The sequence below is a fragment of the Oryx dammah genome, unplaced genomic scaffold (genome assembly GCF_014754425.2).
Source record: "Oryx dammah isolate SB20612 unplaced genomic scaffold, SCBI_Odam_1.1 HiC_scaffold_23, whole genome shotgun sequence".
Classification (NCBI taxonomy): domain Eukaryota; kingdom Metazoa; phylum Chordata; class Mammalia; order Artiodactyla; family Bovidae; genus Oryx; species Oryx dammah.
In genome coordinates this window covers 71,092,152-71,119,038 of record NW_024070207.1, presented here as the reverse complement: position 1 = coordinate 71,119,038, position 26,887 = coordinate 71,092,152, and the positions used below count along the sequence as shown (strand labels likewise).

General features: G+C 39.1%; 1 protein-coding gene across 2 annotated transcripts in view; it reads right to left on the bottom strand.

Moving 5' to 3' along the window:
• Positions 1 to 26,887, bottom strand: part of HDAC8 (histone deacetylase 8) — a 261,256-nt gene that overhangs the window by 183,553 nt on the left and 50,816 nt on the right. For both annotated transcript variants that reach the window (XM_040265687.1, XM_040265688.1), the window contains exons 5-7: positions 5,439 to 5,551; positions 1,471 to 1,548; positions 773 to 881 (exon numbers count right to left, since the gene is read on the bottom strand). In XM_040265687.1, coding sequence (XP_040121621.1) covers positions 773 to 881; positions 1,471 to 1,548; positions 5,439 to 5,551 — 300 coding nt within the window. The remainder of the gene's footprint in view (positions 1 to 772; positions 882 to 1,470; positions 1,549 to 5,438; positions 5,552 to 26,887) is intronic.

Genomic DNA, 26,887 nt, shown 5'->3' with positions numbered 1-26,887 from the left:
TTTGGGAAGTCCTTCTTTCCACCAGAATGTTGGGAGAAATCTGAGCCAAGTGGGAGAGGGATCAAAAACACCTCAATCCCCATTACTTACCTTATGTTGACTCGCTGACTTCTAGTCAGACTCACTTTCTCTACTGCCATATTAGCAATGAATTTGTACCTGAGCGATCCCAGTTTTTTATGAATATGAGTAGCCACCCTTTTCCTCATTCTGTAGGGCTTTTTAGCCCCAGTGGTCTGGTCTACACACTGGCACTAAACTGTCTGCCTACAAGTGGCTGTAATTTAATCTCTAACCATACTGCAAAAAATCCAGAATTTCTGACTGCAATTTTAACACAACCGATAGAACTCAAGAACTCTCTCATCACACCAGTGGATGGAAGCAGATCTTCATAATGGAAAACCAAAACTGACCCTCCCAGACTAGTGAAATCACACTACATGAAGATTTTACCTAAGAAACTAGCAGACAAGGGATTCCTCAGGACAGCTGAGAAGCTCTGCTCTTGGGAAGGCCTTAATCATAGGGGGTGGCAGGTAAGATCAAACCGATAGTCTGGCTCTGGTCCAAACACTCTGCCCTCCCAGACAGGGGCTGGCTACCTGATCAAATAACCATAGTGAGCAGTGTGCAAATGGTATGTGGGTATATAGTAGCTTAAAAATTTTTTTTAATGGTTCTTTGAAAACAAGAATTCTGTGAGATTAGAGGCCATTTCATCCAATAGAAATGTAATGCGCTTGTTGCTGGCTCAGCACTGCTGTCATACCTTTCACAGATGTGGTAATACCTCTCATCCTGTATGCCATCCTGAATGGGCACGTTTACACTGTAGTACCGTCCCTTTCCTAGGCCAACATCAGACACGTCACCTGTTCCTGTCAAAGAGAGGAGTGCCAAGAACAGTTTTAAGAACATGAGAATTAGAAAATATGAAGGCTTCTCTGAGTAGGAATTCAGAAAATCAAAAGGTCAATTAAGAGAACAATCTTGAATGAACGATGGTTTCTAAGGGAATGAAATTCGTGAATAAGAAAAAACTTGTAAATAATGTCAGGGAAGTAGGAAAATAATAAGAAAATAGAATTACTTTAGTCTCCATCTTGCTGGACCAAATGAATGAAAAAAGAGAGAGAGAAATTTCTCTGCTTGACTTCTCATACACCTTAGATTGACATAATATATATCATTGCACTTATCAGGATGTTGGGGGTTATACAGGCTATCTGATAGTCCGGTAAGTATAAGTGAGCTATCGACAATCAATGAAAATCATCTGGAAAAAGCAACAGTGTTACATTCCTTTTATCATTGTCACCTGAAATGACCTCTGTTAAATTTTTGCATAGGGTAGCACCAACAAGGTATTCACAGCATGTAGCTATCCAAATACAAGGTATAAGAAATGTATAGAAGAACTGCAGCATTTATTCCTCAAATGTAACACTGAGTACACAGATCACTTGCCTGGGAAAAATCCTGGGGAGAATTTGTGCAGGGACACCGTCATGACTTTGGAGGTGAAACTGAAGGCATCTTCTACACCTACCGGAGAAAGAAATGGCAGAAGAAACACTTCATAAGTGCAACTCCTGTTTTCAACAACCTAAACTCTAAAAAGCAGCTGTAGAAAGGAAGAGAGAGAAGGTAGCAATAATAAAGCTAGCAAGCTGTGGAATAAAAGGAACAAAACTCAGGTCTTGAATCTCTGTCATTACAGGATGAGCTAGAACTTTGGCCCCAAGTGAAGTTAGGGTTCCTTTTCAAATTCATTCAAATTAAAGCTGGACATTTCCAAGCAATGGGGATGCCCAGGCTGTCTTTCACAATGCGTTCTAAAAGGTGGGGAAGGACTAGAGCTCAGAATTGATGTATTATCAACAGAGCTGCATAAAGGAAACTGGCACTATCTTGGAAGTTTTATATTTTGTTTTGTTTCATTGGTTCTAAGTTATATTCTTGGCATTTTTTTTCAAAGAAGTACAATATGGCAACCCTTTGAAAAACATCATCTATACCAACATTATGCACTACACAGTGTAAATCTAATTTTAAAATGCCTTTCTATAATACAGATTTGGTTATAAATGCAATCCACCCAAAGTTCCATGTATACTAAGTACATGTTTCTGGCTAAAACATGGAAGGCTGAAAGTAGCCCTTAATAGCAGCTTGATGACAGCTTTTTGAAGCCTGGGAAAAGACAGAAGCAAAAACTTCAAGAAAGGAATCTCCTTTTCATTTTAACAGAGTCAGAAAATGAAGAGAGGCCTTGGGAGATAGATGATGTCTCTTATAAGCCACTACTTATTCAGATACACACCCTGCTTACCTCTACACTTTTCCTCCCAGAATCACATAATTGTCATACTGTATTCAGATAATCTGGTTGTAAAATGGGAGGACTATTAGCAAATTCATGTATTACCCTCTTTTATACTTCAAATAAAGAAATTGTCTCTGTTTACTTAATGCTTCAGTCTTCTTTAGAGGCCAACAGAGACCTTAAAAAATATTAACTCTATTTGTATATCACAGGTATGTTTGAATTTCCCAAGCTTTATGCTTTGCCCTAGGGAGGCAGTTAACAGCAGTTAAAGGCTCCAGGCACAAAGCATTAAGTAAACAAAAGAAAATAAATTAAACTAGTATTTTAACTTAGAAATGGAAGTATAAACAAGGACAACTCATGAAAATTCTGATTATTTCTCCATCAAGAAAGGTGGTACCAATTTACACTTCTCTCAGTGGTGTATGAGAGTTACCCCTTTCCAACGTCATGACTGACACCAGGTATTATTCTTTTTAATCTTAGGCAGAAAGAATGTTCTTGTTCTAATTTGCATTTCTCTGAGTCTTAGGGTGTTAAGCACCTTTTCATATGTTTAATAGCCATTTGTATCACTTCTCATGGGAAATGCCATTAGGTGGTGTTAGAAAATCATACTTTAAGAAAGGACATAGAGAGGAGGGTAAGGGGCTTGGTGTGAAAGGGAAGAGTGGCTAGGTAGCTGAAAGAAAGTGAGGATGGGGTAGGGGTGCTGGTGAAGCCACTGCAAGGTGCTAGTTATGGAATCATGGGAGATTTAAAATAAACCAAATGTGTAAGTGTTTGGAGGTGGGGCAGGGGTCACTGGAAGGGAGGTGCTGAAGAGGGGAAATAAACTGAAATGAAACACACCATAAAAGTTGGCTAAAACAGGAAACTCTAAATGGTGCAGAAATAACATTGCAAATGGAAAGAATGGTTTCAGGTGACAGTCTTATTTCATTCTTACATGGTTCAATAGACTTGATTCTATTCTTGAACTCTGATACAAAGAGTCTGAATTTCATAATCATTCATTCATTCAACAAATATTTTACTGAACCACTAGTATCGGCATAGGTCTGTTTGTTTCTGCCACTGTGTAGGACAGAATGAAGTAAATAACTTGATCTGTGCTCTGGAGGAACTGAAAGTTTCTATGGGATGAGAAGACACAGACACATTAAAGAATTCACTAATAATACAATATATAATTAAATATCAAATCAGTGATAGAAACAATACAGGACGTGAGCAGGGGGAGAAACTACTTGGACAGGAGTGGTTAGAGCAGATTTACTACCAACTTGAGCTCTTGGGCAGAACTTGAAGATATAAAAGGGTAAGAGAATGCAAAACTAGGTTAGGAAAAAGTACCACAAAGTCAGGAAGGTGGGAACAGTGAGATGTGTCCGGGCATCACTGCGTACAGTAGCATAGACAGCAAGTAGTGAGAGAGAAGAGGAGGCTGGAGAGAGGAAGTGTGGCTTCTTTGAGGCAGGCCTTGAAAGACAGGGCAAATAATGTGGACTTTACCTCGAAGACTACGGGTTTTCAAAGCGTAGCCTGTGGAACAACTGCGGTGTTATTAATATGGAGACTCCCAGGTTCCATACCAGACCTACTAAATCCAATATCTGGTGAATGTGGCCTAGGGATCTGCATTTTACAATAAGACCCCCACCCACAGGTCATCCTAATCTGCATTCAAGTTTGAGAACCATTGCTGTAGGCCAATGGTTAGCAAACCAAGTGGCTACATAGTATTTTAGACTTTGCAAACTACATGGTCTTTATTGCATTTTTTTCTTTACAACATTGTAAAATGTAAAAAACCATTCTTAGCTTGCTGGTCATACAAAGACAAGCCATAGGCCAAATGTTACCCTTGTTATAAGCAATCAGCATTTCTGAAGGGTTTTGAGCAAAGCTGTGTTTTGTTTGCACTGGTTGAGTATTATATTCATTGGACATGGTTCTCGAAGTAGTGTGTTGGTTGTTTTAACTCTTCTCTCCTCTGTTACCTTTAATCTTCTGTCACCATTCTATGGAAGCTTCCATCTAGTTGAACTACCTGGGGAGGTCTCTCCCACAATTTCTTCCTTCTTTTTCTTTTTTGGCAGTAGAGCTGACCCCAGATTCCATGATATGGAAGCAAGGCACTCTTATGCCTTGATTATGTTAGTTTGTCTCAAAAGATCCCTGGAAACAGGGAAGCAGCAATCACTGATGTGGGGAGCAGGAAGAGTTTTTTCTTAACTAGTTTTACTGGATAAGTGTTCCTAGATTGATGAAAATATATGTGACACACGGGCTATATTTATAGAAGAAACAGAATGAGGGTAACTGTCACTTAAGTTCTACATTCTAGATGAAAGGTACACAGAGGGCTGCATACAACCTTTTAGTGAAGCTTCTAAGAGAGGATTAATGTGGTTAAGGCAAATTGTTACAGTCTGCTATTACTAAAAGTTAGAGAAGATGCCCTGGGTTTGTGCAAGATTAAAAATTTTAACAATACAAAGCAAGTGGCACAGATCTTGATTACTACATAAGTTGATATCCCTGTTGGTGAAAAATTCAGAGTGTTAGTCCATCATGCATCCCTTCTTTTTTTTTTTTTAATTTTACTTTATTTTACAATACTGTATTGGTTTTGCCATACATCAACATGAATCCGCCACGGGTGTACATGAGTTCCCAATCCTGAACCCCCCTCCCACCTCCCTCTCCATACCATCTCTCTAGAGCGGCATCAGGACTCTTAGTTCTGACTGCAGGTTTCATTTAGAACCTATGGAAGTGGCCTGATGGAGGTTACTAAGCATTGGAGTAAACACTAAGAAATCTTGCCCTGATTTCCACTTCCTAAAATTCTCTATTGGAGAGCTTCACTACTGGAGGAGAGGGAAGGAGAAATTATAGGAACCTGGTATTTTGAAGCAGCTTGGTCAGCAAAGGAGAAACTGCATCAGTTAAAAGAATCTCTACCTACTTTAGGATTCTCAATTAGGAAAATTTCAATTGCAAGAGGCATTTCTCCTGTTACCAGCTGCCTAGAAACAGCTTTACTGATAAAAGCCTGCCAGTCCTAGCAGCAAAGCTCCTCTGAAAGTGAAGGGCTTACCATCTCCATGGTGCAGATCCAAATCCACATAGAGAATACGGTCAAATTTCCGTCGCAACCGTAATATTCCCAGGACAGCATCATTGAGATAACAAAAACCAGATGCTTCATCTCTGCAAGAAAACAAGTTGCTTTAGCCAATAGCCACAAGCAATTCAAGGGAGTCTTTATAGCCAAGTATCTAACCCTTGAGATCCATTCCCTTACAATTCCCCCTTCTTTTAAGAAAAACAAAAACATACCTAGAAAGATTATATAGTAAATGGCCCAGAATGACCAGGGAATGAAGTGTTTTCGTAAACTAAATATTTAGGTTGATTGGTAATATTTTTCATTCAGGATCCCTGATTTTCAAAGATTTAAAATATAACTATATTGAACAAAACAAAATATTTTTTTAAATGATTCAGGAGTCATTTAAAAAAAAACTGTAGTACCCTGCAGTCATCATGATGAACACAGATTACTACTTAAAGGAGCTTAAGAAAGCTAGAATCTAGAAGGGGCATTAAAGACTATACTGATCAGCCATTTGTAGAAGGTGTTGGAAATTTGATTTCGCCATCCTGACCCTATGACATAATCTAGAATTTTTTTTTAGTGTATCTTGGACTTGTTGCTCATAAAAGCTGAGTGTAGAATGTACAAATGCATAACCTCCTGGACAGTACAGTGTGGTTGCCTTTCCATAAATGTAATTATTACAATGATGATTGAAGCAGTCTCTTTAAAAGTTTTTCTGGCTCCTACACTTAAGTTTCTTCACTGACTTCACTCATGTCCTTTAATATTTTTGCTATCAGTGATACCGTGTCACTTTAACCTCTTGTCAGCATATTAACCTACTTTTTTATTACTCTTCTTTTAAGCCTTGTTGAGTAGATGTAAAAGAACTTCATCATCAAACATGTATTATAATTTGTTCTTTAAGAACTCATTCTAAATGCTTCAGTTTCTTTTGCTTCCACGGACTGAATATTCAGTCCATTTTTTCCTACATTCTCCCTAATATTTTACTTGAAATAGAATTCTAGGCATGAGCATCAGTTAAAATGGCTACTATGAGACTGTGAAAAGTGAAAGTCACTCAGTTGTGTCTGACTCTTTGAGACTCCATGGACTACACAATCCATGGAAATCTCTAGGCAAGAATACGGGAGTGGGTAGCCCATTCCCTTCTCCAGGCAATCCTCCCAACCCAGGAATCAAACCCAGGTCTGCACTGCAGGCAGATTCTTTACCAACTGAGCCACCAGGGAAGCCCAAGAGTGTAGTCTTTGTATTGCCTACACAATGCATAAACTTCTTCATGGAATCTCTTCAATAATATTTCATATGCTGCACAATGCCCTGGTTCACAGACTACATCAATGAGACAGGTACACTAGACAGCAGGAAGTGGGTAAAAATATCACTAGACGTTGGCTTTGCTCATGAAGTTGAGCTTGGTGATCATCTAGTGAAAGGAGACTGGCATTATACATGCAGCCAGATTGAAACCAGTTAGAGGAAAAGGTTTGTCCAACCTTGAATTGTCTATAAATAAGAATTGAATATGTAACTTTGAAAGTACTTGGATGCTATTTTCCAATTATGAAAAGCTTACAATTTTTGAGTCTACCTACCATTTTAGCAGAATGACAGAATGTGGTCTACTGGAGAAGGGAATGGCAAACCACTTCAGTATTCTTGCCTTGAGAACCCCATGAACAGTACAAAAAGGCAAAATGATAGGATACTGAAAGAGGAACTCCCCAGGTCAGTAGGTGCCCAAAATGCTACTGGAGATCAGTGGAGAAATAACTCCAGAAAGAATGAAGGGATGGAGCCAAAGCAAAAACAATACCCAGTTGTGGATGTGACTGGTGATAGAAGCAAGGTCCAATGCTATAAAGAGCAATATTGCATAGGAACCTGGAATGTCAGGTCCATGAATCAAGGCAAATTGGAAGTGGTCAAACAAGAGATGGCAAGAGTGAACGTCGACATTCTAGGAATCAGAGAACTAAAATGGACTGGAATGGGTGAATTTAACTCAGATGACCATTATATCTACTACTGTGGGAAGGAATCCCTTAGAAGAAATGGAGTAGCCATCATGATCAACAAAAGAGTCCGAAATGCAGTACTTAGATTCAATCTCAAAAACGACAGAATGATCTCTGTTCGTTTCCAAGGCAAACCATTCAATATCACAGTAATCCAAGTGTATGCCCCAAACAGTAACACTGAAGAAGCTAAAGTTGAGCGGTTCTATGAAGAACTACAAGACCTTTTAGAACTAACACCCAAAAAAAGATGTCCTTTTGATTATAGTGGACTGGAATGCAAAAGTAGGAACTCAAGAAACACCTGGAGTAACAGGCAAATTTGGCCTTGGAATACGGAATGAAGCAGGGCAAAGACTAATAGAGTTTTGCCAAGAAAATGCACTGGTCATAGCAAATACCCTCTTCAAATAACACAAGAGAAGACTCTACACATGGACATCACCAGATGGTCAACACCAAAATCAGATTGATTATGTTCTTTGCAGCCAAAGATGGAGAAGCTCTATACAGTCAGCGAAAACAAGACCAGGAGCTGACTGTGGCTCAGATTATGAACTCCTTATTACCAAATTCAAGACTTAAATTGAAGAAAGTAGGGAAAACCGCTAGACCATTCAGGTATGACCTAAATCAAATCCTTTATGATTATACAGTGGAAGTGAGAAATAGATTTAAGGGACTAGATCTGATAGAGTGCCTGATGAACTATGGATGGAGGTTTATGAGATTGTACAGGAGACAGGGATCAAGACCATCCCCGTGGGAAAGAAATGCAAAAAAGCAAAATGGCTGTCTGGGGAGGCATTACAAATAGCTGTGAAAAGAAGAGAAGCAAAAAGCAAAGGAGAAAAGGAAAGACATAAGCATCTGAATGCAGAGTTCCAAAGAATAGCAAGAAGAGATAAGAAGGCCTTCCTCAGCGATCAATGCAAAGAAATAGAGGAAAACAACAGAATGGGAAAGACTAGAGATCTCCTCAAGAAAATTAGAGATACCAAGGGAACATTTCATGCAAAGATGGGCTCAATACAGGACAGAAATGGTCTGGACCTAACAGAAGCAGAAGATATTAAGAAGAGGTGGCAAGAATACACAGAAGAATTGTACAAAAAAGATCTTCAAGACCAAGATAATCACAATGGTGTGATCACTCACCTAGAGCCAGACATCCTGGAATGTGAAGTCAAGTGGGCCTTAGAAAGCATCACTATGAACAAAGCTAGTGGAGGTGATGGCATTCCAGTGGAGCTATTTCAAATCCTGAAAGATGATGCTGTGAAAGTGCTGCACTCAATATGCCAGCAAATTTGGAAAACTCAGCAGTGGCCACAGGACTGGAAAAGGTCAGTTTTCATTCCAATCCCAAAGAAAGGCAATGTCAAAGAATGCTCAAACTGCCGCACAACTGCACTCACTCACACGCTAGTAAGGTAATGCTCAAAATTCTCCAAGCCAGGCTTCAGCAACATGTGAACTGTGAAATTCCAGATGTTCAAGCTGGTTTTAGAAAAGGCAGAGGAACCAGAGATCAAATTGCCAACATCCACTGGATTATGAAAAAAGCAAGAGAGTTCCAGAAAAACATAAACCTATATGCAGGTCAGGAAACAACAGTTAGAACTGGACATGGAACAGACTAGTTTCAAATAGGAAAAGGAGTACGTCAAGGCTGTATACTGTCACCCTGCTTATTTAACTTATATGCAGAGTACATCATGAGAAACGCTGGGCTAGAAGAAGCACAAGCTGGAATCAAGACTTCTGGGAGAAATATTAATAACCTCAGATATGCAGATGACACCACCCTTATGGCAGAAAGTGAAGAAGAACTAAAAAGCCTCTTGGTGAAAGTGAAAGTGGAGAGTGAAAAAGTTGGCTTAAAGCTCAACATTCAGAAAACGAAGATCATGGCATCCAGTCCCATCACTTCATGGGAAATAGATGGGCAAACAGTGGAAACAGTGTCAGACTTTATTTTGGGGGGCCTCCAAAATTACTGCAGATGGTGACTGCAGCCATGAAATTAAAAGACGCTTACTCCTTGGAAGAAAAGTTATGACCAACCTAGATAGCATATTCAAAAGCAGAGACATTACTTTGCCAACAAAGGTCCGTCTAGTCAAGGCTATGGTTTTTCCAGTGGTCATGTTGGATGTGAGAGTTGGACTGTGAAGAAAGCTGAGCACCAAAGAATTGATGCTTTTGAAATGTGTTGGAGAAGACTCTTGAGAGTCCCTTGGACTGCAAGGAGATCCAACCAGTCCATTCTGAAGGAGATCAACCCTGGGATTTGTTTGGAAGGACTGATGCTAAAGCTGAAACTCCAGTACTTTGGCCACTTCATGCGAAGAGTTGACTCATTGGAAAAGACTCTGATGCTGGGAGGGGTTGGGGGCAGGAGGAGAAGGGGACGACAGAGGATGAGATGGCTGGGTGGCATCACTGACTCGATGGATGTGTCTGAGTGAACTCCAGGAGTTAGTGATGGACAGGGAGGACTGGCGTGCTGCGATTCATGGGGTTGCAAAAAGTTGGACATTACTGAGCAACTGAACTGAACTGAACCACTTTAGCATATCAAGAAAGAGACAATGTGTCTTTCTACTGAAACCACTAACTTTTAGGTAGTTGGGATGGAACATTAAGTGTTTTAGGCAAAAAGAGGGAAGGAAGGAAAATACAAATCGATGCAAGACATACTTTCTTCCCTCAGAGAGCCTAAAATTAAGTTAGGGAGACAGGTCATAGCACAGAAATACAAAAGTGAAAAGAAAACAAAAAAGGCAAGCAGAAATAGTATGGCATATAAAAGAGAACACAGAGAAATTCTATAGATGAAACAGACAAAGCAGAGTCATCTCATTGACAGTACTGAAATTTATCTGAGCCCTGAGCTTTTAGAAATCAGTGTGAGTAGGAAACCTCTCATCCTTTGTGTTCTGAGAAACAGTTAACTGCAAAAGACCACATTGCCCTGGCATATTCCAAAAAGAACCATTTTCCTGCTTCCTCATGACTCTCATAAGACTCATAGATGATTATCTTGTTTACCTGCCTTTATAAAACTACACGTCCCCCTTCCTTTTCTTTGAGATGTTCTTCATTAATGAACATTTCTCCTATGGCAGTAGCCTGAATATAATAATAATATATGTAATTCAGAAAGGCCTCATCAGTCTGTAATATTTTCCTAATAATTTTCTTATATTTAAAGAACTCTATTCTCATTGGTTTATAGAAATAAGTGTTTAGATAAACAGAATATTCCTAAAATTCCCAGAAAATAAGGAAATAGAACTTTCAAGACTTTTAATATTCTGAAAAAGTATTCCTATAAAAATAAGCTGAAATGTTTTAAGAATTTGTTTGCCTAATATAGGTAAATCTTTTGCAAACAAGACTAACTTAATAATTTTGGTTTACTAAAATCAGTTATAGTTTTTCTTTATTATTGTTAGTTCAGTTAAGTTGCTCAGTCATGTCTGACTCTTTGCGACCCCATGAATCGCAGCACGCCAGGCGTCCCTGTCCATCACCAACTCCCGGAGTTTACTCAGGCTCACGTCCATCGAGTCAGTGATGCCATCCAGCCATCTCATCCTCTGTCGTCCCCTTCTCCTCCTGCCCCCAACCCCTCCCAGCATCAGAGTCTTTTCCAATGAGTCAACTCTTTGCATGAGGTGGCCAAAGTACTGGAGTTTCAGCTTCAGCATCATTCCCTCCAAAGAAATCTCAGGGCTGATCTCCTTCAGAATGGATTGGTTGGATCTCCTTGCAGTCCAAGGGACTCTCAAGAGTCTTCTCCAACACCACATTTCAAAAGCATCAATTCTTTGGCGCTCAGCTTTCTTCACAGTCCAATTCTCACATCCATACATGACCCCTGGAAAAACCATAGCCTTAACTAGACGGACCTTTGTTAAGTATAATATAAATATGGATTTTTATTCTAGTTGGGTATATTCTTCCTAAATTTGTACAGGTTTACTGAGTGAATAAGCTAATGTTACCTCTATAAATGTTTGAGATTATGACAAATGCAAATTTGTTTAACAGAATTGAGTCATTATTCTGAAAAACTTTATTTCAACAGTAATTATGTCAGTCTGATGATAATTTATAAGATCTTTAGGTAACTGAAGACTTTGGGTTGATACTAAATTGAGTTACTTAATGGATATTCATTATATACTTAGATCATTTCTAGGTAAGTGAATGCATTAATTACTAAGCATAATATTGGGTTTATATACTTTTCTTTTTATTTTTACAAGCTACAGAGAGGCTAAATGTATTTGGGTCTGTTAATGACTATGTTCTTTTTGCCGCTTTGAGTTATACTACAAGGAATATGTATAGATATAGAAAGTGATAGAAAGTGTTTTTTTTTTAATTTTTCGAAAATCAAACTGCCAAGATTTATTTAAGTTTTTATTTCACAGAAAATACAAGTATGTAATGTAGACACTGACATGTAAAATCAAGTATAGGGATCAGGAAGACAAATGAAGTGAACAATACTCCTGCTTCAACACTGTACTGCTTCCTGGTTTCACTCATAGCATGAATCATGTTTTTAAATATATATATATATATATATGTTATATATTGGAAAAATTAAAGGCAACAATCATTTAGATCTACCAAAATAGCAGAGAGCCTCTGAAATCTAAAGAGGATTTTATTTGTTGGGGTCAAATTAGGTAAGGTTTGATGGACTTTTAAGATTTCCAAGAACTTTAGTATCATATATTCAGTTCAGTCACTCAGTTGTGTCCAACTCTTTGTGACCCCATGGACTGTAGCAAGCCAGGCTTCCCTGTCCATTACCAATTCCCACAGCTTTGTCAAACTCATGTCCATAGAGTCAGTGATGCCATCCAACCATCTCATCCTTTGTCATCCCCTTCTCCTCCTGCCTTCAATCTTTCCCAGCATCAGGGTCTTTTCCAGTGAGTCACTTCTTCTCATCAGGAGGCCAGAGTATTGGAGCTTCAGCTTCAGCATCAGTCCTTCCAATGAATATTTAGGACTTAATTCCTTTAGGATGGAGTGGTTTGATCTCCTTGCAGTCGAAGGAACTCTAAGAGTCTTCTCCAGCACCACAATTCAAAAGCATCAATTCTTTGTCACTCAGCCTTCTTTATGGGTCCAACTCTCATAACCATACATGAAAGTGAAAGTTAAGTGAAAGTCGCTCAGTCATGTCCAACTCTTTTGCAACCCCATGTACTTATATACAGTCCATGGAATTCTCCAGGCCAGAATGCTGGAGTGGGTAGCCTTTCCCTTCTCCAGGGGATCTTCCCAACTCAGGGATTGAGCACATGTCTCCTGCATTGCAGGCAGATTCTTTACCAGCTGAGCCACAAGGGAAGCCCAAGAATACTGGAGTGGATAGCCTATCCCTTCTCCAGAGGATCTTTCAGACCCAGGAATCAAACTGGGGTCTCCTGCATTGCAGGTGGATTCTTTACCAACTGAGCAATCAGGGAAGCCCTGATACACCCATACATGACCACAGGGAAAAAACATAGCTTTGACTATATGGACCTTTGTCAGCAAAGTAATGTCTCTGCTTTTTAAAACACTGTGTAGGTTGGTCATAGCTTTTCCTCCAAGGAGCTAGCGTCTTAATTTCATGGGTGCAGTCACCATCTGCAGTGATTTTGGAGCCCAAGAAAATAAAGTCTCTCACTGTTTCCATTGTTTTCCCATCTATTTGCCATGAAGTGATGTGACCGAATGCCATGATCTTCGTTTTTTGAATGTTGAGTTTTAAGCCAGCTTTTCCACTCTGCTGTTTCACCTTCATCAAGAGGCTCTTTAGTTCTTCACTTTCTGCCATAAGGGTGGTGTTATCTGCATACCTGAGGTTATTGATATTTCTCCTGGCAATCTTAATTCCAGCTTGTGCTTTGTCTAGCCCAGCATTTTGCATGATGTATTCTGCATATAAGTTAAATAAGCAGGGTGACAATATACAGCCTTGATGTACTCCTTTACCAATTTGGAACTAGTTCATTGTTCCATGTCTGCTTCTAACTGTTGCTTTTTGACCCACATACAGATTTCTCAGGAGGCAGATCAGGTGGTCTGGTCATCCCATCTCTTGAAGAATTTTCTACAGTTTGTTGTGATCCACACAGTCAAAGGCATAGTCAATAAAGCAGAAGTAGATGTTTTCCTGGAACTCTCTTGCTTTTTCTATGATCCAATGGATGTTGGGAATTTGATCTCTGGTTCCTCTGCCTTTTCTAAACCCAGCTTGAACATCTGGAAGTTCTTGGTTTATGTACTGTTGAAGCCTGCTGTTAAGTCACTTCAGTCGTGTCCAACTCTGTGTGACCCCATAGACGGCAGCCCACCAGGCTCCCCTGTCCCTGGGATTCTCCAGGCAAGAACACTGGAGTGGGGCGTCATCGCCTTCTCCACTGTTGAAGCCTAGCTTGGAGAATTTTGAGCATTACTTTGCTAGCGTGTGAAGTGAGTAAGTGTTAGTCATTCAGTCGTGCCCAACTCTTTGGGATCCCATGGACTGCAGCCTACCAGGCTCCTCTGTCCATGAGATTTTCCAGGCAAGGATGCTGGATTGGGTTGCCATTTCCTTCTCCAGGGGATCTTCCCAACCCTGGGATCAAACTCAGGTCTCCTGTACTGCAGGCAGATTCTTTACCTACTGAGCTACAAGGGAAGCCACTTGTAGTTAGCATGTGAAACGAGTGCAATTGTGCAGTAGTTTGAACACTCTTTGACACTGCCTTTCTTTGGGATTGGAATAAAAAATGACCCTTTCCAATCCTGTGGCAATTGCTGAGTTTTCCAAATTTGCTGGCATATTGAGTGTGGCACTTTTACAGTATCATCTTTCAGGATTTGAAATAGCTCAACTGGAATTCCATCACTTCCACTAGCTTTGTAGTGATGCTTCCTAAGGCCCACTTGACTTCACATTCCAGGATGTCTGGCTCTAGGTAAGTGGTTATCTGGGTCATGAAGATCTTTTTTGTATAGTTCTTCTGTGTATTCTTGCCACCTCTTCTTAATATCTTCTGCTTCTATTAGGTCCATATTATCAAATATTACACTGATGCAAAACTAGTTTTTGATTTTCTCTCTGCTAAAATGACAAGTTTTCTGGATTATCTGTCTTCCTTCTTTTAATAACAGGTTGCAAGTGTTTTGCTTCCTCGATAACAAAGATTCTATGTCTTACTGGAATAACCCTCTATGGTTTACACTAACATAATTTAAGAAAGCAAAGTCTTCTCACTTATGAAAGAGATGAGATACTTTACAAGCATATTACTTTCTATGCTCATTTTTAAGATCCTTTATTGTCACTTTGGTTAAAGAGAGAACCAAGTATTGTTTTTCAGTAATCACTTATTCTATTTTAATCAAGTCCAGAGGGCCCCTGTGAAATCATAAAGGATTTGTTCTTTTACCTTAGAAAATGAGAGGTGCTAGAAATAATTAGATTTGATACATTTCTATTGATGACATGCATGAGAAGAGTTGCCAAACCAGAAAAGATGCTTAGCCTTCCCTAAGCTAAATTTGTATAGGCAAAATGTTATTAATATAAATATTTCAGGAATTATATGCTGCATAAGAAGTTCCTAGAGATTCATTAATGCTCCCACTGGCTATTATATGTTTTTATTTGCCAGAGTCCCCATGCCTGAGCCTTCCAGGATTTGAAAACTCTTACCTTATTTTTATTTTCATAGCAATGTAATTACCTCTATAGGTTAAATGAGAATATATCTCTTCTGCTTGTTATTAGGACATGATTGGAAACATTGGTTTTGTAACCAAGGTCTTGCCTGGAATGTCATATTTGATAAAGATGCTCATTAAATCAGATTTGATCAGACACTTTTTAGGAACTAAGGTTGACTTTATTGAGCCAATACGTGGAAAACTCTCTTGGGAAATCTAGCCTGGTACCTGGTTTATACGGTTCCCAGCCTTACAGGTGAATAAGGAAAGTTACTTCCTGGCAGGTTCTGGAAACTTAAAAACATTTTGGAGAACCTAAGACAAGAGGAGTTCTTTCAAATTCATAGGTACTGCAGGTAAAATCTTAGCTTGGTTTCCTAGCCTTAATAGACTTTAAAACTTTCAAAATGAGATTTCTCATGAAAAATTTCAGCAAAGCAAGCTTAAGGTATATATGGTAAATTAGCATTTTTGCAACACCTATATAAATAATCAGGCCAAATCTAATGAGGCCTAATTTTTATTTTTTAATATTTTTAAATTGAGGTAAAAGTCACATAATAAAAAATGATCATGTTAAAGCATACAATTCAGTGGCATTTAGTACATTTATAACACTGTTCAATCTCCACCTCAATCTAGTCCCAGACCATTTTCACACCTCAAAAGAAAACCCTGAACTAACCTACCCTATTCTTTCCTCTCGTGTCCCTGACAACTACCAATCTGCATTCTGTCTCTACAGATCTACATATTCTGGATATTTGATATAAGTGGCATCATAGAATAACATGTGATCTTCTGTCTGCTTCTTTTATTTAGCATGTGTTTGAGGTTTATCCATATTACAGCAATCATCAGTACTTCATTCCTTTATATGAGTAATATTCTGTTCTATGTATATACCACTTTTGTTTATATGTTCATCTGTTGATGGACATTTGGGTGGTTTCCACTATTTGACTATTGTGAATATTGCTGCTATGAACATTTGTGTACAAGTATTTTTCTGAGTACCTGCTTTTATTCCTTTTGGATAAATACTTAGGGGTGGAATTGCTAGGACATGTGGTAATTCTATATTTAACTTTTGAGGAATAACCAAGCTGTTTTCTACAGGGGCTGCAATTTACATTCTCACCAGCAATGTACAAGGGTTCTAATCTCTCCACATCCTCACCAATACTTGTTATTTCCTGTTTGTTTGTTTGTTTTTAATTCTAGTCATCCTAGTGGGCATGGAGTCTCATAGTGGATTTGATTTACATTTCCATGATGACTGATGATGTCAAACATCATTTTGTGTGTTTATTAGCCATTTGTATGTCTTCTTTGCAGATATATCTATTCAAGTCCTTTGTCAATTTTTACATTGTGTTGTTTCTCTTTTTGTAGTTGAGTTGCATGAGTTCTTTACATATCCTGGATACCAGACTCTTACCAGATATATGATTTGCAAACATTTTCCTCCATTCTGTAGGCTGTCTTTTCACTTTCTTGATGATGTCCTTTGATACACGAAAGTTTTAAATTGTTACGAAGTCCAGTTCATCTATTTTTTTCCTTCTGTTGCTTGTGAGACCAACCTTATTTTGAGTTTAAGAACAATCTTTCTAGGATTTCCCTGGTGGTTCAGTGGTTAAGACCTCATGCTCCCAATGCAAGGGGCACAGGTTCGATACCTGGTTGAGAAGCTATAATCACACATGCCAAGCAGAATGGCCAAAAAAGAAGAATCTTTATTTGAGATTATCTTTGATCAAAAGGAGAACAATGAATAGAAAGTTTTTTGGTTTCAAAGGAAAACTAACTCATCTATAGCATACCATTCCAGGTTATCAGAATCTAGTTATTGTCTTTGAACAATTTTGTATATCTTTATAAACTGCAGGTTGCTGATGACTATGCAAAATTGTCTTCTGTGGTAGATGTAATTGACTTCCATTCCTGTGTAGAAAAACCAGCTTTGGTACCTATTTGGAAACTAGACTGGATCCTATTACCTTGCCCAAATTGTTGATCCTTAGCAACTTTTCAATTCTTCTAGTTTTCTTCAATATCTGGCTAATATTCTCAAATCTAACTTCTCCAAATTTTCTTCCTGCTGCCTGACTTGAAGTCCACAAGAACTAAAACCTGACTGCCCAAATCCCTATTGGGATCCTATGTTGCCTTACAGCTTGCTCTCTTCTCTGGGATCTGAAGCAGTCCTGCAAACTAAAGCCACATGTATGTGGAAGAACTTATCACTGCAACAGACAATGCATGACTGGAAACCTCCTTGAATAAGCTGATGCCTGGAGCACTAAGGAAGTCTGGAGGAATGCTCAGGTCATATACATCCTTATATAAGAGATAATCTAGACTTTGGACACTGTCACCAAGAGCACCTGCATCCTCCTTCCATAAGTGGTCCTGCAAAATGGGTTTTCCTCCTCTACTTGTCTTGGGCTTCCCTGGTGGCTGAGAGGTTAAAGTGTCTGCCTCCAATGCGGGAGACCCGGGTTCAGTCCCTGGGTTGGGAAGATCCCCTGGAGAAGGAAATGGTTACCCACTCCAGTATTCTTGCCTGGAGAATCCCATGGACGGAGAAGCCTGGTAGGCTACAGTCTATGGGGTCACAAAGAGTTGGACACGACTGAGTGACTGAGCGACTTCACTCACTCACTCACTCTACTTGTCTTAGAATACACTTGACCTTTATGGTTTACTTTTTGGCTCTTACTATAATATAAACTTTTTCATTAATTTTTTTTTACTGTTTAATTTTCCCTCTTTTAAGATGCCTGATATCCAAGCCCCTAAAACAACTGATTTTTGCCACCATCTCTCAACCATTGGTTTTATAGGAATAACACCAAGACTCCTCAAGAGACTATTTCTTAGATGCCTGTTCACCCTACTCTGGTGGCTTATGATTAATCACTATCTGGTGGCCTCTGAATTATTCAGTGATGGATGATATTTGTCTTAATCAAAAGGAGGAAATTACGAATGTTGAAGTTTATCTGAGCCCTGGTCTCCCCAGAAAGCAGTGATAGTTAAGAACACCCATCCCTATCATTTTTTTTTTCCAGGAAAAGGCAAACTGCAAGTGACCATCCTACCCTGGCATATTGTTGAGATAAAATCCATCTCCATCTTTCCCAATGATTCCTATAAGACTTGCACATGACCTCCTTATTGCTGCTGCTAAGTTGCTTCAGTTGTGTCTGACTCTGTGCAACCCCACAGACAGCAGCCCACCAGGCTCCCCTGTCCCTGGGATTCTCTAGGCAAGAACACTGGAGTGGGTTGCCATTTCCTTCTCCAATGCATGAAAGTGAAAAGTGAAGTCACTCAGTTGTGTCTGACTCTTAGCGACCCCATGGACTGCAGCCCACCAGGCTCCTCTGTCCATGGGATTTTCCAGGCAAGAGTCCTGGAGTGGGGTGCCATTGCCTTCTCTGGACCCTTATTAACTTGCCTTTATAACACCAGGCCTCTTTCCTTTCCTTTAATATATTACTCATTAATCAATCTTCTCCCTATTCCAATAGCTGGGTAAAATAATTCCTTCAAGTGCATTTTCTCTTTCACATCATCAACACAAATGTATTTGGTGGACAAACCAAGTTCAATATACATATTTCTGAAAACTTTGAGAAGTATAGCTACAGCTTTGTGGTTAGGTCATTTTTTTTTTCTTTACCAGAAACATATAGTTTCTTACATGACCTGGTGAACTGTAAACCACAAAGTCTATTTTAAAGAAAAAGCACAGGACTCAGTCAACTGCATTTGCTAATATGCATTTGATGTTTTCATGTCCACGAGGTCAGAGATCAGGGATTCTTGGATCACGACATCAAGAAAGACATTTTATGAAAAATGTCAGTTGGTACCTCACTAGGCAGAGCCAGATACCTGCACTATTCAAAAAACAGCTTAATTGTTACTGGCAAAGATTTTGTAATAATCTTCTCTACCCCTCCATCTCCCAGTCCTGGTATCAAAAGTCAGCAATATAAGTTTTCAGTATTTTCTTACTTGAACCTCTCGAAGACCTGCTCAGATATATATTTTCTCTTTTAGTATTAGCATAACTGTTACAATTCTTTTCCTTCATAATAGCTATTTTGGAATTTGCTATTTGGGCTTTTCTCTCTTGTTGGCATATAATAAAAATAATAGCCAACGCTGAGTGCTTACCTTATGCCAGGAACTGTACTAGATACTTCCTAATGTTAACTCAATTTTCTCAGTAGCCCTGTGATGTAGGCATTATTATTATTTCCATTTTTCAAATGAGGAAACTAAACTACAGGAAGATTAGGTATTAGGTTGGTACAAAAGTAATTGCAGTTTTGGACAGTGAATTTTAAATCATTATAACTAGGCTCAAACACATCTTTATAAGTCAAAATAGGAACCATTACAATCACACATTTTTGCCAACGAGAAATAAGTTTGTTTATTCCTGTTAGCATAAATATCCATGCTTCGGGATTCCACGAACTCTTGGGAAGCATTTTCTGCATCCTGCTGGTTGTGGAAGCGTTTTCCCTGCAGAAAGTTGTCAAGATGCTTGAAGAAGTGATAGTCGATTGGCAAGAGGTCAGGTGAACATGGCAGATAAGGCAAAACTTTGTAGCCCAATTCGTTCAACTTTTGAAGTGTTAGTTGTGCAACACGCAGTCTGGTGGTGTTGTGGAGAATAATTGAGTCCATTCTGTTCACCAATGCCAGCTGCAGGCTTTGCAGTTTTCAGTGCATCTCATCAATTTGCTGAGCATACTTCTCAGATGTGATGGTTTTGCTGGGATTCAGAAAGTTGTAGTGGATCAGATGGCAGCAGACCACCAAACAATGCCCATGACCTTTATTTGATGCACGTTTGGCTTTGGGAAGTGCTTTGGAGCTACTTCTCAGTCCAGCAACTGAGCTGGTCATCAGTGGTTGTCCTACAAAATCCACCTTCCAGCACACGTCACAATCGGATCAAGAAATGGTTCATTGTTGTTGTGGAGAATAAGGGAACACAACACTTCAAAACGACGATTTTTTTGACTTGTGGTCAGCTCATGAGGCACCCACTTACTGAGCTTTTTCATCTTTCCTATTTGCTCCAAATGCCAAACGACCATAGACAGTCAACGTTGAGTTCTTTGGTAACTTTTTTGAAAAATATAAATTTATTTATTTTAATTGGAGGTTAATTACTTTACAATACTGTATTGGTTTTGCCATACATCAACATGAATCCGCCACAGGTATACAAGTGTTCCCCATCCTGAACCCCCCTCCCTCCTCCCTCCCCATACCATCCCTCTGGGTCATCTCAGTGCACCAGCCCCAAGCATCCAGTATCATGCATCGAACCTGGACTGGCGATTCGTTTCATATATGATATTATGATGTAGCTGTAAGAGGATCAGCTTTAATGATGGCTCTCAATTGGTCATTGTCAACTTCTGATGTCCAGCCACTATGCTCCTCATCATGAAAGATCTCATATTCTTTGCAAAATTTCTTGAACCACCACTGCAGTGTATGTTCCCTAGCACTTTCTGGGTCAAATGTGTTATTGATGTTGAGCGTTGTCTCTGCTGCTTTGAAACCCATTTTAAACTCAAATTAAAAAATGGCTTGAATTTGCTTTATGTCTATCATCATTTCTATAGTCTAATATATATATATATATATATATAAAATAAACAGCAAGTAATGAGTCACTAGCAAAAAAACATAGTGAGAAATGCACATTAAAATGATGTATAACATACCCACATTTATAAAGAATATATTCCAAAGTTCAATAATGTAAAACCGCAATTACTTTTGCACCAACCGAATAACTCATCAGAACAATTATACAGAAAAGATCTTAATGACCTGGATAACCACAATGATTTGATCACTCACCTAGAGCCAGACATCCTGGAGTGCAAAATCAAGTGGGCCTTAGGAAGCATCACTATGAACAAAGCTAGTGGAGGTGATGGAATTCTACCCGAGTTACTTCAAATCCTAAAAGATGATGCTGTGAAAGTGCTGCACTCAACACACCAGCCAAGTTTGGAAAACTCAGCAGTGGCCACAGGACTGGAAAAAGTCAGTTTTCATTCCAATTCCAAAGAAGGGCAATGCCAAAGAATGTTCAAACTACCGCACAACTGCACTCATTTCACACACCAGCATGGTAATGCTCAAAATTCTCCAAGCTAACCTTCAACAGTATGTGAACTGAGAACTTCCAGATGTCCAAACTGGATTTAGAAAAGGCAGAGGAACCAGAGATCAAATTGGCAACATCTGTTTGATCATTTAGAATTCTAGAAAAACTTCTGCTTCATTGGCTACTCGAAAGCCATTGACTGTGTGTATCACAACAAACTGTGGAAAATTCTGAAAGAGATGGGACTACCAGACTACCTTACCTGCCTCTTGAGAAACCTGTATGCAGGTCAAGAAGCAACAGTTAGAACTGGACATGGAACAATGAACTGTTTCCAAATTGGGAAAGGAGTATGTCAAGGCTGTACAGTGTCACCCTGTTTATTTAACTTATTTGCAGAGTACAGCATGAGAAATGCTGGGCTGGATGAAGCACAAGCTGGAATCAAGATTGCAGGGAGAAATATCAATAACCTCAGATATGCAGATACCACACTACTCTGGGGGAGAAGGTGAGGGTGGGAGGATTTGACAGAATAGCATTGAAACATGTATATTACCATATGTGAAATAGATCACCAGCGCAAGTTCGATGCATGAAACAGGGCACTCAAAGCTGGTGTACTGGAACAACCCAGATGCATGGAATGGGGAGGGAGGTGGGTTCGGGATGGGGGATACATGTACACCTGGGGTAGAATCATGTCAATATATGGCAAAAACCACCACAGTATTATAAAGTACTTAGCCTCCAATTAAAATACATATATTAATTAAAAGAGATGACACCACTCATGGCAGAAAGCAAAGAGCAACTAAAGAACCTCCTGATGAAGGTGAAAGAGGAGAGTGAAAATGCTGGCTTAAAACTCAACATTCAAAAAATGAAGATCATGGTATCTGGTCCCATCCCTTCATGGCAAATAGATGGGGTAATAATGCAAACAGACTTTCTTTTTTGGGCTCCAAAATCACATGTGGATAGTGACTGCAGCCATGAAATTAAAAGATGCTTGCTTCTTGGAAGAAAAGCTATGACAAATCTAGACAGCATATTAAAAAGCAGAGATATTACTTTGCTGACAAAGGTTTGTATATTCAGAGTTATAGTTTTTCCAGTAGTCATGTATGGATGTCAGAGTTGGACCATAAAGAGGGCTGATCATTGAAGAATTGATGCCTTTGAACTGTGGTGCTGGAAAGTCTTGAGAATCCCTTGGACTGCAAGATCAAACCAGTCAGTCCTAAGGGAAATCAGTCCTGAATATTCATTGGAAGGACTGATGCTGAAGGTGAAGTTCCAATACTTTGGCCTGATGAGAAGACCTGATGAAAAGACCTCGATGTTGGGAAAGATTGAAGACAGGAGGAGAAGGGGACAACAGAAGATGAGATGGTTGGATGGCATCACTGATTCAGTGGACATGAGTTTGAGCAAGCTCTGGGAGATGGTGAAGGACAGGGAGGCCTGTGTGGTGCAGTCCATGGGGCTGCAGAGTTGGACACAACTGAGCCACTGAACTGAGTAAGTCATCCAAGGTCTTAAGGTTAGGAAATGGCTGATCTTGAATTTGAATTTAGATAGCCTCTGGCTCCTCAGCCCACAGGTTTAATCAACTAAACAATTTTCATATCATTCTCTCAACATCTATTGCTTATCATCTTTCTCATAATATCCTCTACTTCTCATCTTTCTCATAATATCCTCTACTTCTCTTTCATGTCTCTTCCCCTTTTACCATTTCAGTTTTGTAATGCTGTGAAATGAATCTATTTTGTCAGTTTTATACTACCTCTTTACTTGTCTTTCCCAATTTACCACTTCACTACTTTTTATGGTGGCTTCTATCCCCTTTGCTATTTTCTGATTTGACGAACTTTTGGTTAAAAAATGAACCACAACAGATCCTTCTAGGAGCAACTTTTCTATCCAGATGTCTCCTATAATAACCCACCAAACTTTAATTATTTTAACTTTCAGGTTATTTGGGTTTGGGATAAATGAGTTTTTAAAATCCCCCAAAGGCAAGTAAATGACCCAGGGCCAAATCTGTACAAATTGACTTTGTGGTGGTCCCTTCCTCTATAACCCCAATTTAGCTACTGACCTAGCACCTTTGGATTTAGAATTGATACAGGAATATGTGTGAAAAAGGATTAGGTCAAGAAGGCCCTACTTGTTAAAAGAAACAAATCCATTAACTGTGTGACAAAACCGAAAATGTTATCCAAGAAATAAAATAAACGTGACAGCAGCATAATTCTACACAGTTCTCACTCTCTACATACCATTTGGCATGATAAGCAGTCACTATTGAAGACAAATGAAGGCTTGGGAGAGTAGAAATAAGGTAATATTTACCTGAAAATGAATCAAGAATACTGACTACAAATTCATTATGTTGCAAAGTGCCAGAAGGTTGCTTTTAGAATCTACAGACCATATTTCCTTTTGGATAATTATACAGTCCAAGGTAAACTAATGGAAAAAGTGCAAAGCAGTTCTATTTACCACCAAGAATCTTAGATAGCTTATAAACAGAACCTAACATTTGCACTACAGAAGAGTCTAAGTGGTGAGTAGGTCCCTGAAGATTGCTGTAAGATTAACTCAGCTAGGGAATAAATTGAATAGACAGGTCACGATGAACTGAATTCACTTGTTTCCTTTTGACGTGCAAGGTCTCATTTCTCTGGATCTAGTTTCTTTAGTACATTTTCCTCAGATGACACAGGTGGAATTTTCTTGTTGTAAAATATGTCTTTATTCAGTAAAGTATAGATTAGCAAGTCAAAGTCTTCACTTGGCTAGTGAATTTTTTTCTTTCATATAGTCTACTTTTAGGGAAGAAAGTAAATGAGAAGAAGCCAAACAAGTTCCCAAAAGCAATTTCCCAGCATGCAGCCCAGGTTCAGCCCAGATTTCATCAATATCCACTACCATCAAGGATCTTATCCAGTTAGAATCTAGGGCATAGGAACACTGAGTAACTAAGTGATAGCAGTAAACTGCAGCCAGCTCCAGTCTACTGTGCTTACTAAGGCAGAAAAGTACAGATAACATTTTTAAAGAGGTTAAAGAATATGTATGAAACAAAAAAAATGTGTCATGTAACTGTTCCCTGAATCAAAAAATTTAATTAACCAGAATGTTCCCTCCCTGAGCATTCTGGTTAATAAAAAATATCACTTTTTACTTTAAACTCTCATTTAATAAACTTAAAAAACCTCAATGGTTTAGACATCAATATTGGGCTGAGGAATTAAATGTACTTTCTTCTTCCACAAGAAAAATAACATTTTAGGTATGATTGATGGAAATCGTGCCTGCTCAACCTTTTCTAGTTAAACAGAAAAAAACACAAAAGCACTGGCAAAGCAGCTGGCCCAGGCTTAATATATATGTATTTGTATTTCTGCACCTGGTCCTGGCACACAAGATGAGTATCTCAAGAACCAATGACTTTATGTGCTTGCCCGGTGCTTGCATCCCCAACCTACGTAATGGATCCCATTTAATTGGCTACAGTTTATATTAGGTGTGGATAGGAGGAAATGCCATTGTGTCCAGTGAACTGATCACAACCTCTTTTGAATCACGAGAGAGAGGATGGTGCCTGCCTTAAAATTGCAGGGAATGCTTTCAGACTTTCTAGCTTCTTCTGATGCAAATCTAGGGTAACTTCTGACATACAAGAAAAACATATGTATGCTCCTCACATATTGTTTTGGCCATAGGATGAAGCCTGTCTACAACATTTGAGCATGTATCACTTATATTGTTCAAAACTTGGATTAAAAACATCTAGACAGTTGTCATGTTATGTCTATGTTAATTATAAATATGCCAAAAGACAGAATATAGAATTTTTAACATTTTTTACACCTTTTCTGCAAACAAAGGACTAGTTAAATTCTGAAAAAAATTATTCACAATTATTGGGCTTCCCAGGTGGCTCAGTGGTATAGAATCTGCCTGCAAATGCAGGAGAGGTGGACGCAGTTCAATCCCTGGGTCTGGAAGGTCCCCTGGAGAAGGGAAATGGCAGTCAACTCCAGTATTCTTGCCTGGGAAATCCCATGGACAGAGGAGCCTGGCATCTATAGTCCATGGGATCCCAAAGAGTAGAACACAACTTAGCGACTAAATACACACAGACATCCACAGTTGTTATATACATATATTCTACTCAGAATCTTTCACCTGTAGATTGTGACTTCCTAGTGAAATGGTAATCATTTCTATTTCATACAAAAGGAACTTTTTGTATGAAAAGTAATTTTCATACAATTTTGCAAGAAGTAAATTTTACAAGAAGTAAAGAGCCGTCCTGGCACTCACAGGCCTGGTTGAACAAGGCTTGGAATCTCTGTGTTCACCCCTAGAGGAAGAGCCCTGAAATATAACATCACTGTTGGTTCCCAGTAGTCCAGGGGCCTTCTTTGGATGCTTCAGTCTCAGGCAGTCCACCTGAGACAGGACACTGTATGCAACCAAACTGCAGGTAGGTGCTAGGGACTCATTCTGTGCTCTGTTTCTGTAAAAAGGTTTGTAGACAATGCAAAATACTCTTGACCCTGCCCTTGAGGAGCTAATGACTAAGTTGAATTAAGATGTAAGAAAGACTAATGTAAAAAAAAAACAACCATAAGATGTGCATGAATAAGTGTCAAAGTATATGTTGTAGACATGCTTGTCTCAACTTCCAACCACCTAACTCTAAACCGGAAGCTTTCTTCTATGAGGCTCAGAGGATTTATGATCTCATTTACTCTCATTAGCTCTATGTGAAGTTGGAAAAAATGGCTATTCCTCTTTTACAGTTAAGAAACAAAGAAAATGTATGTCCCAGAGTATGTAAGGAATTTGCCACATGTTCCAGAGCCTCTAGCTTGCTGTATTCCTCCCACAGTTCCCCCCTCTATTGCACCTTTACATTGCTCATTATAACGTTCTAAAGCACGATTCTGATGATATCACTACCCTGCTTAAAAACCCCTCAATGAGTCCCCATGGCCACAGGAAGAAAAGATCCTCTTTGGCATAGGACACAAGGCCCTTCATAATTTTGTCCTTTACTGTTTCTCAGGCCGCATCTCACCATCGCCCTCAAGTACCTAACACTTAACTGCATCAGACTCCTCTCCCTATCTTAAACATAATACATCTGCAAGTCTCTGTGGCTTTGCATGTGTGTCATCTTTGCTTGACAACTTCCTTGCCATCCTTTAAAATACAGCTGTGAAGATGTTCCTAAAGTTCCACCTTCTTTTTCCAGGCATACAAAATTGATTCTTTTTTGTGTCCCAGTAGTTTATTCAAATCTCCACCACAGTACTTAGCAAACCAGGCTGCAATGATTAGTTCCTATACCTGTCTCCTCTATCAGACTATAAACTCTTTAAGAGCAAGGACTGTACCTTATGCATCTTTATACTCTCAGTACCTAGCACAGTACTTGGCACATGATAGGCTCTGAAGAAAGCTTTTATTTTTAAAGAATTTATAGGAATGGT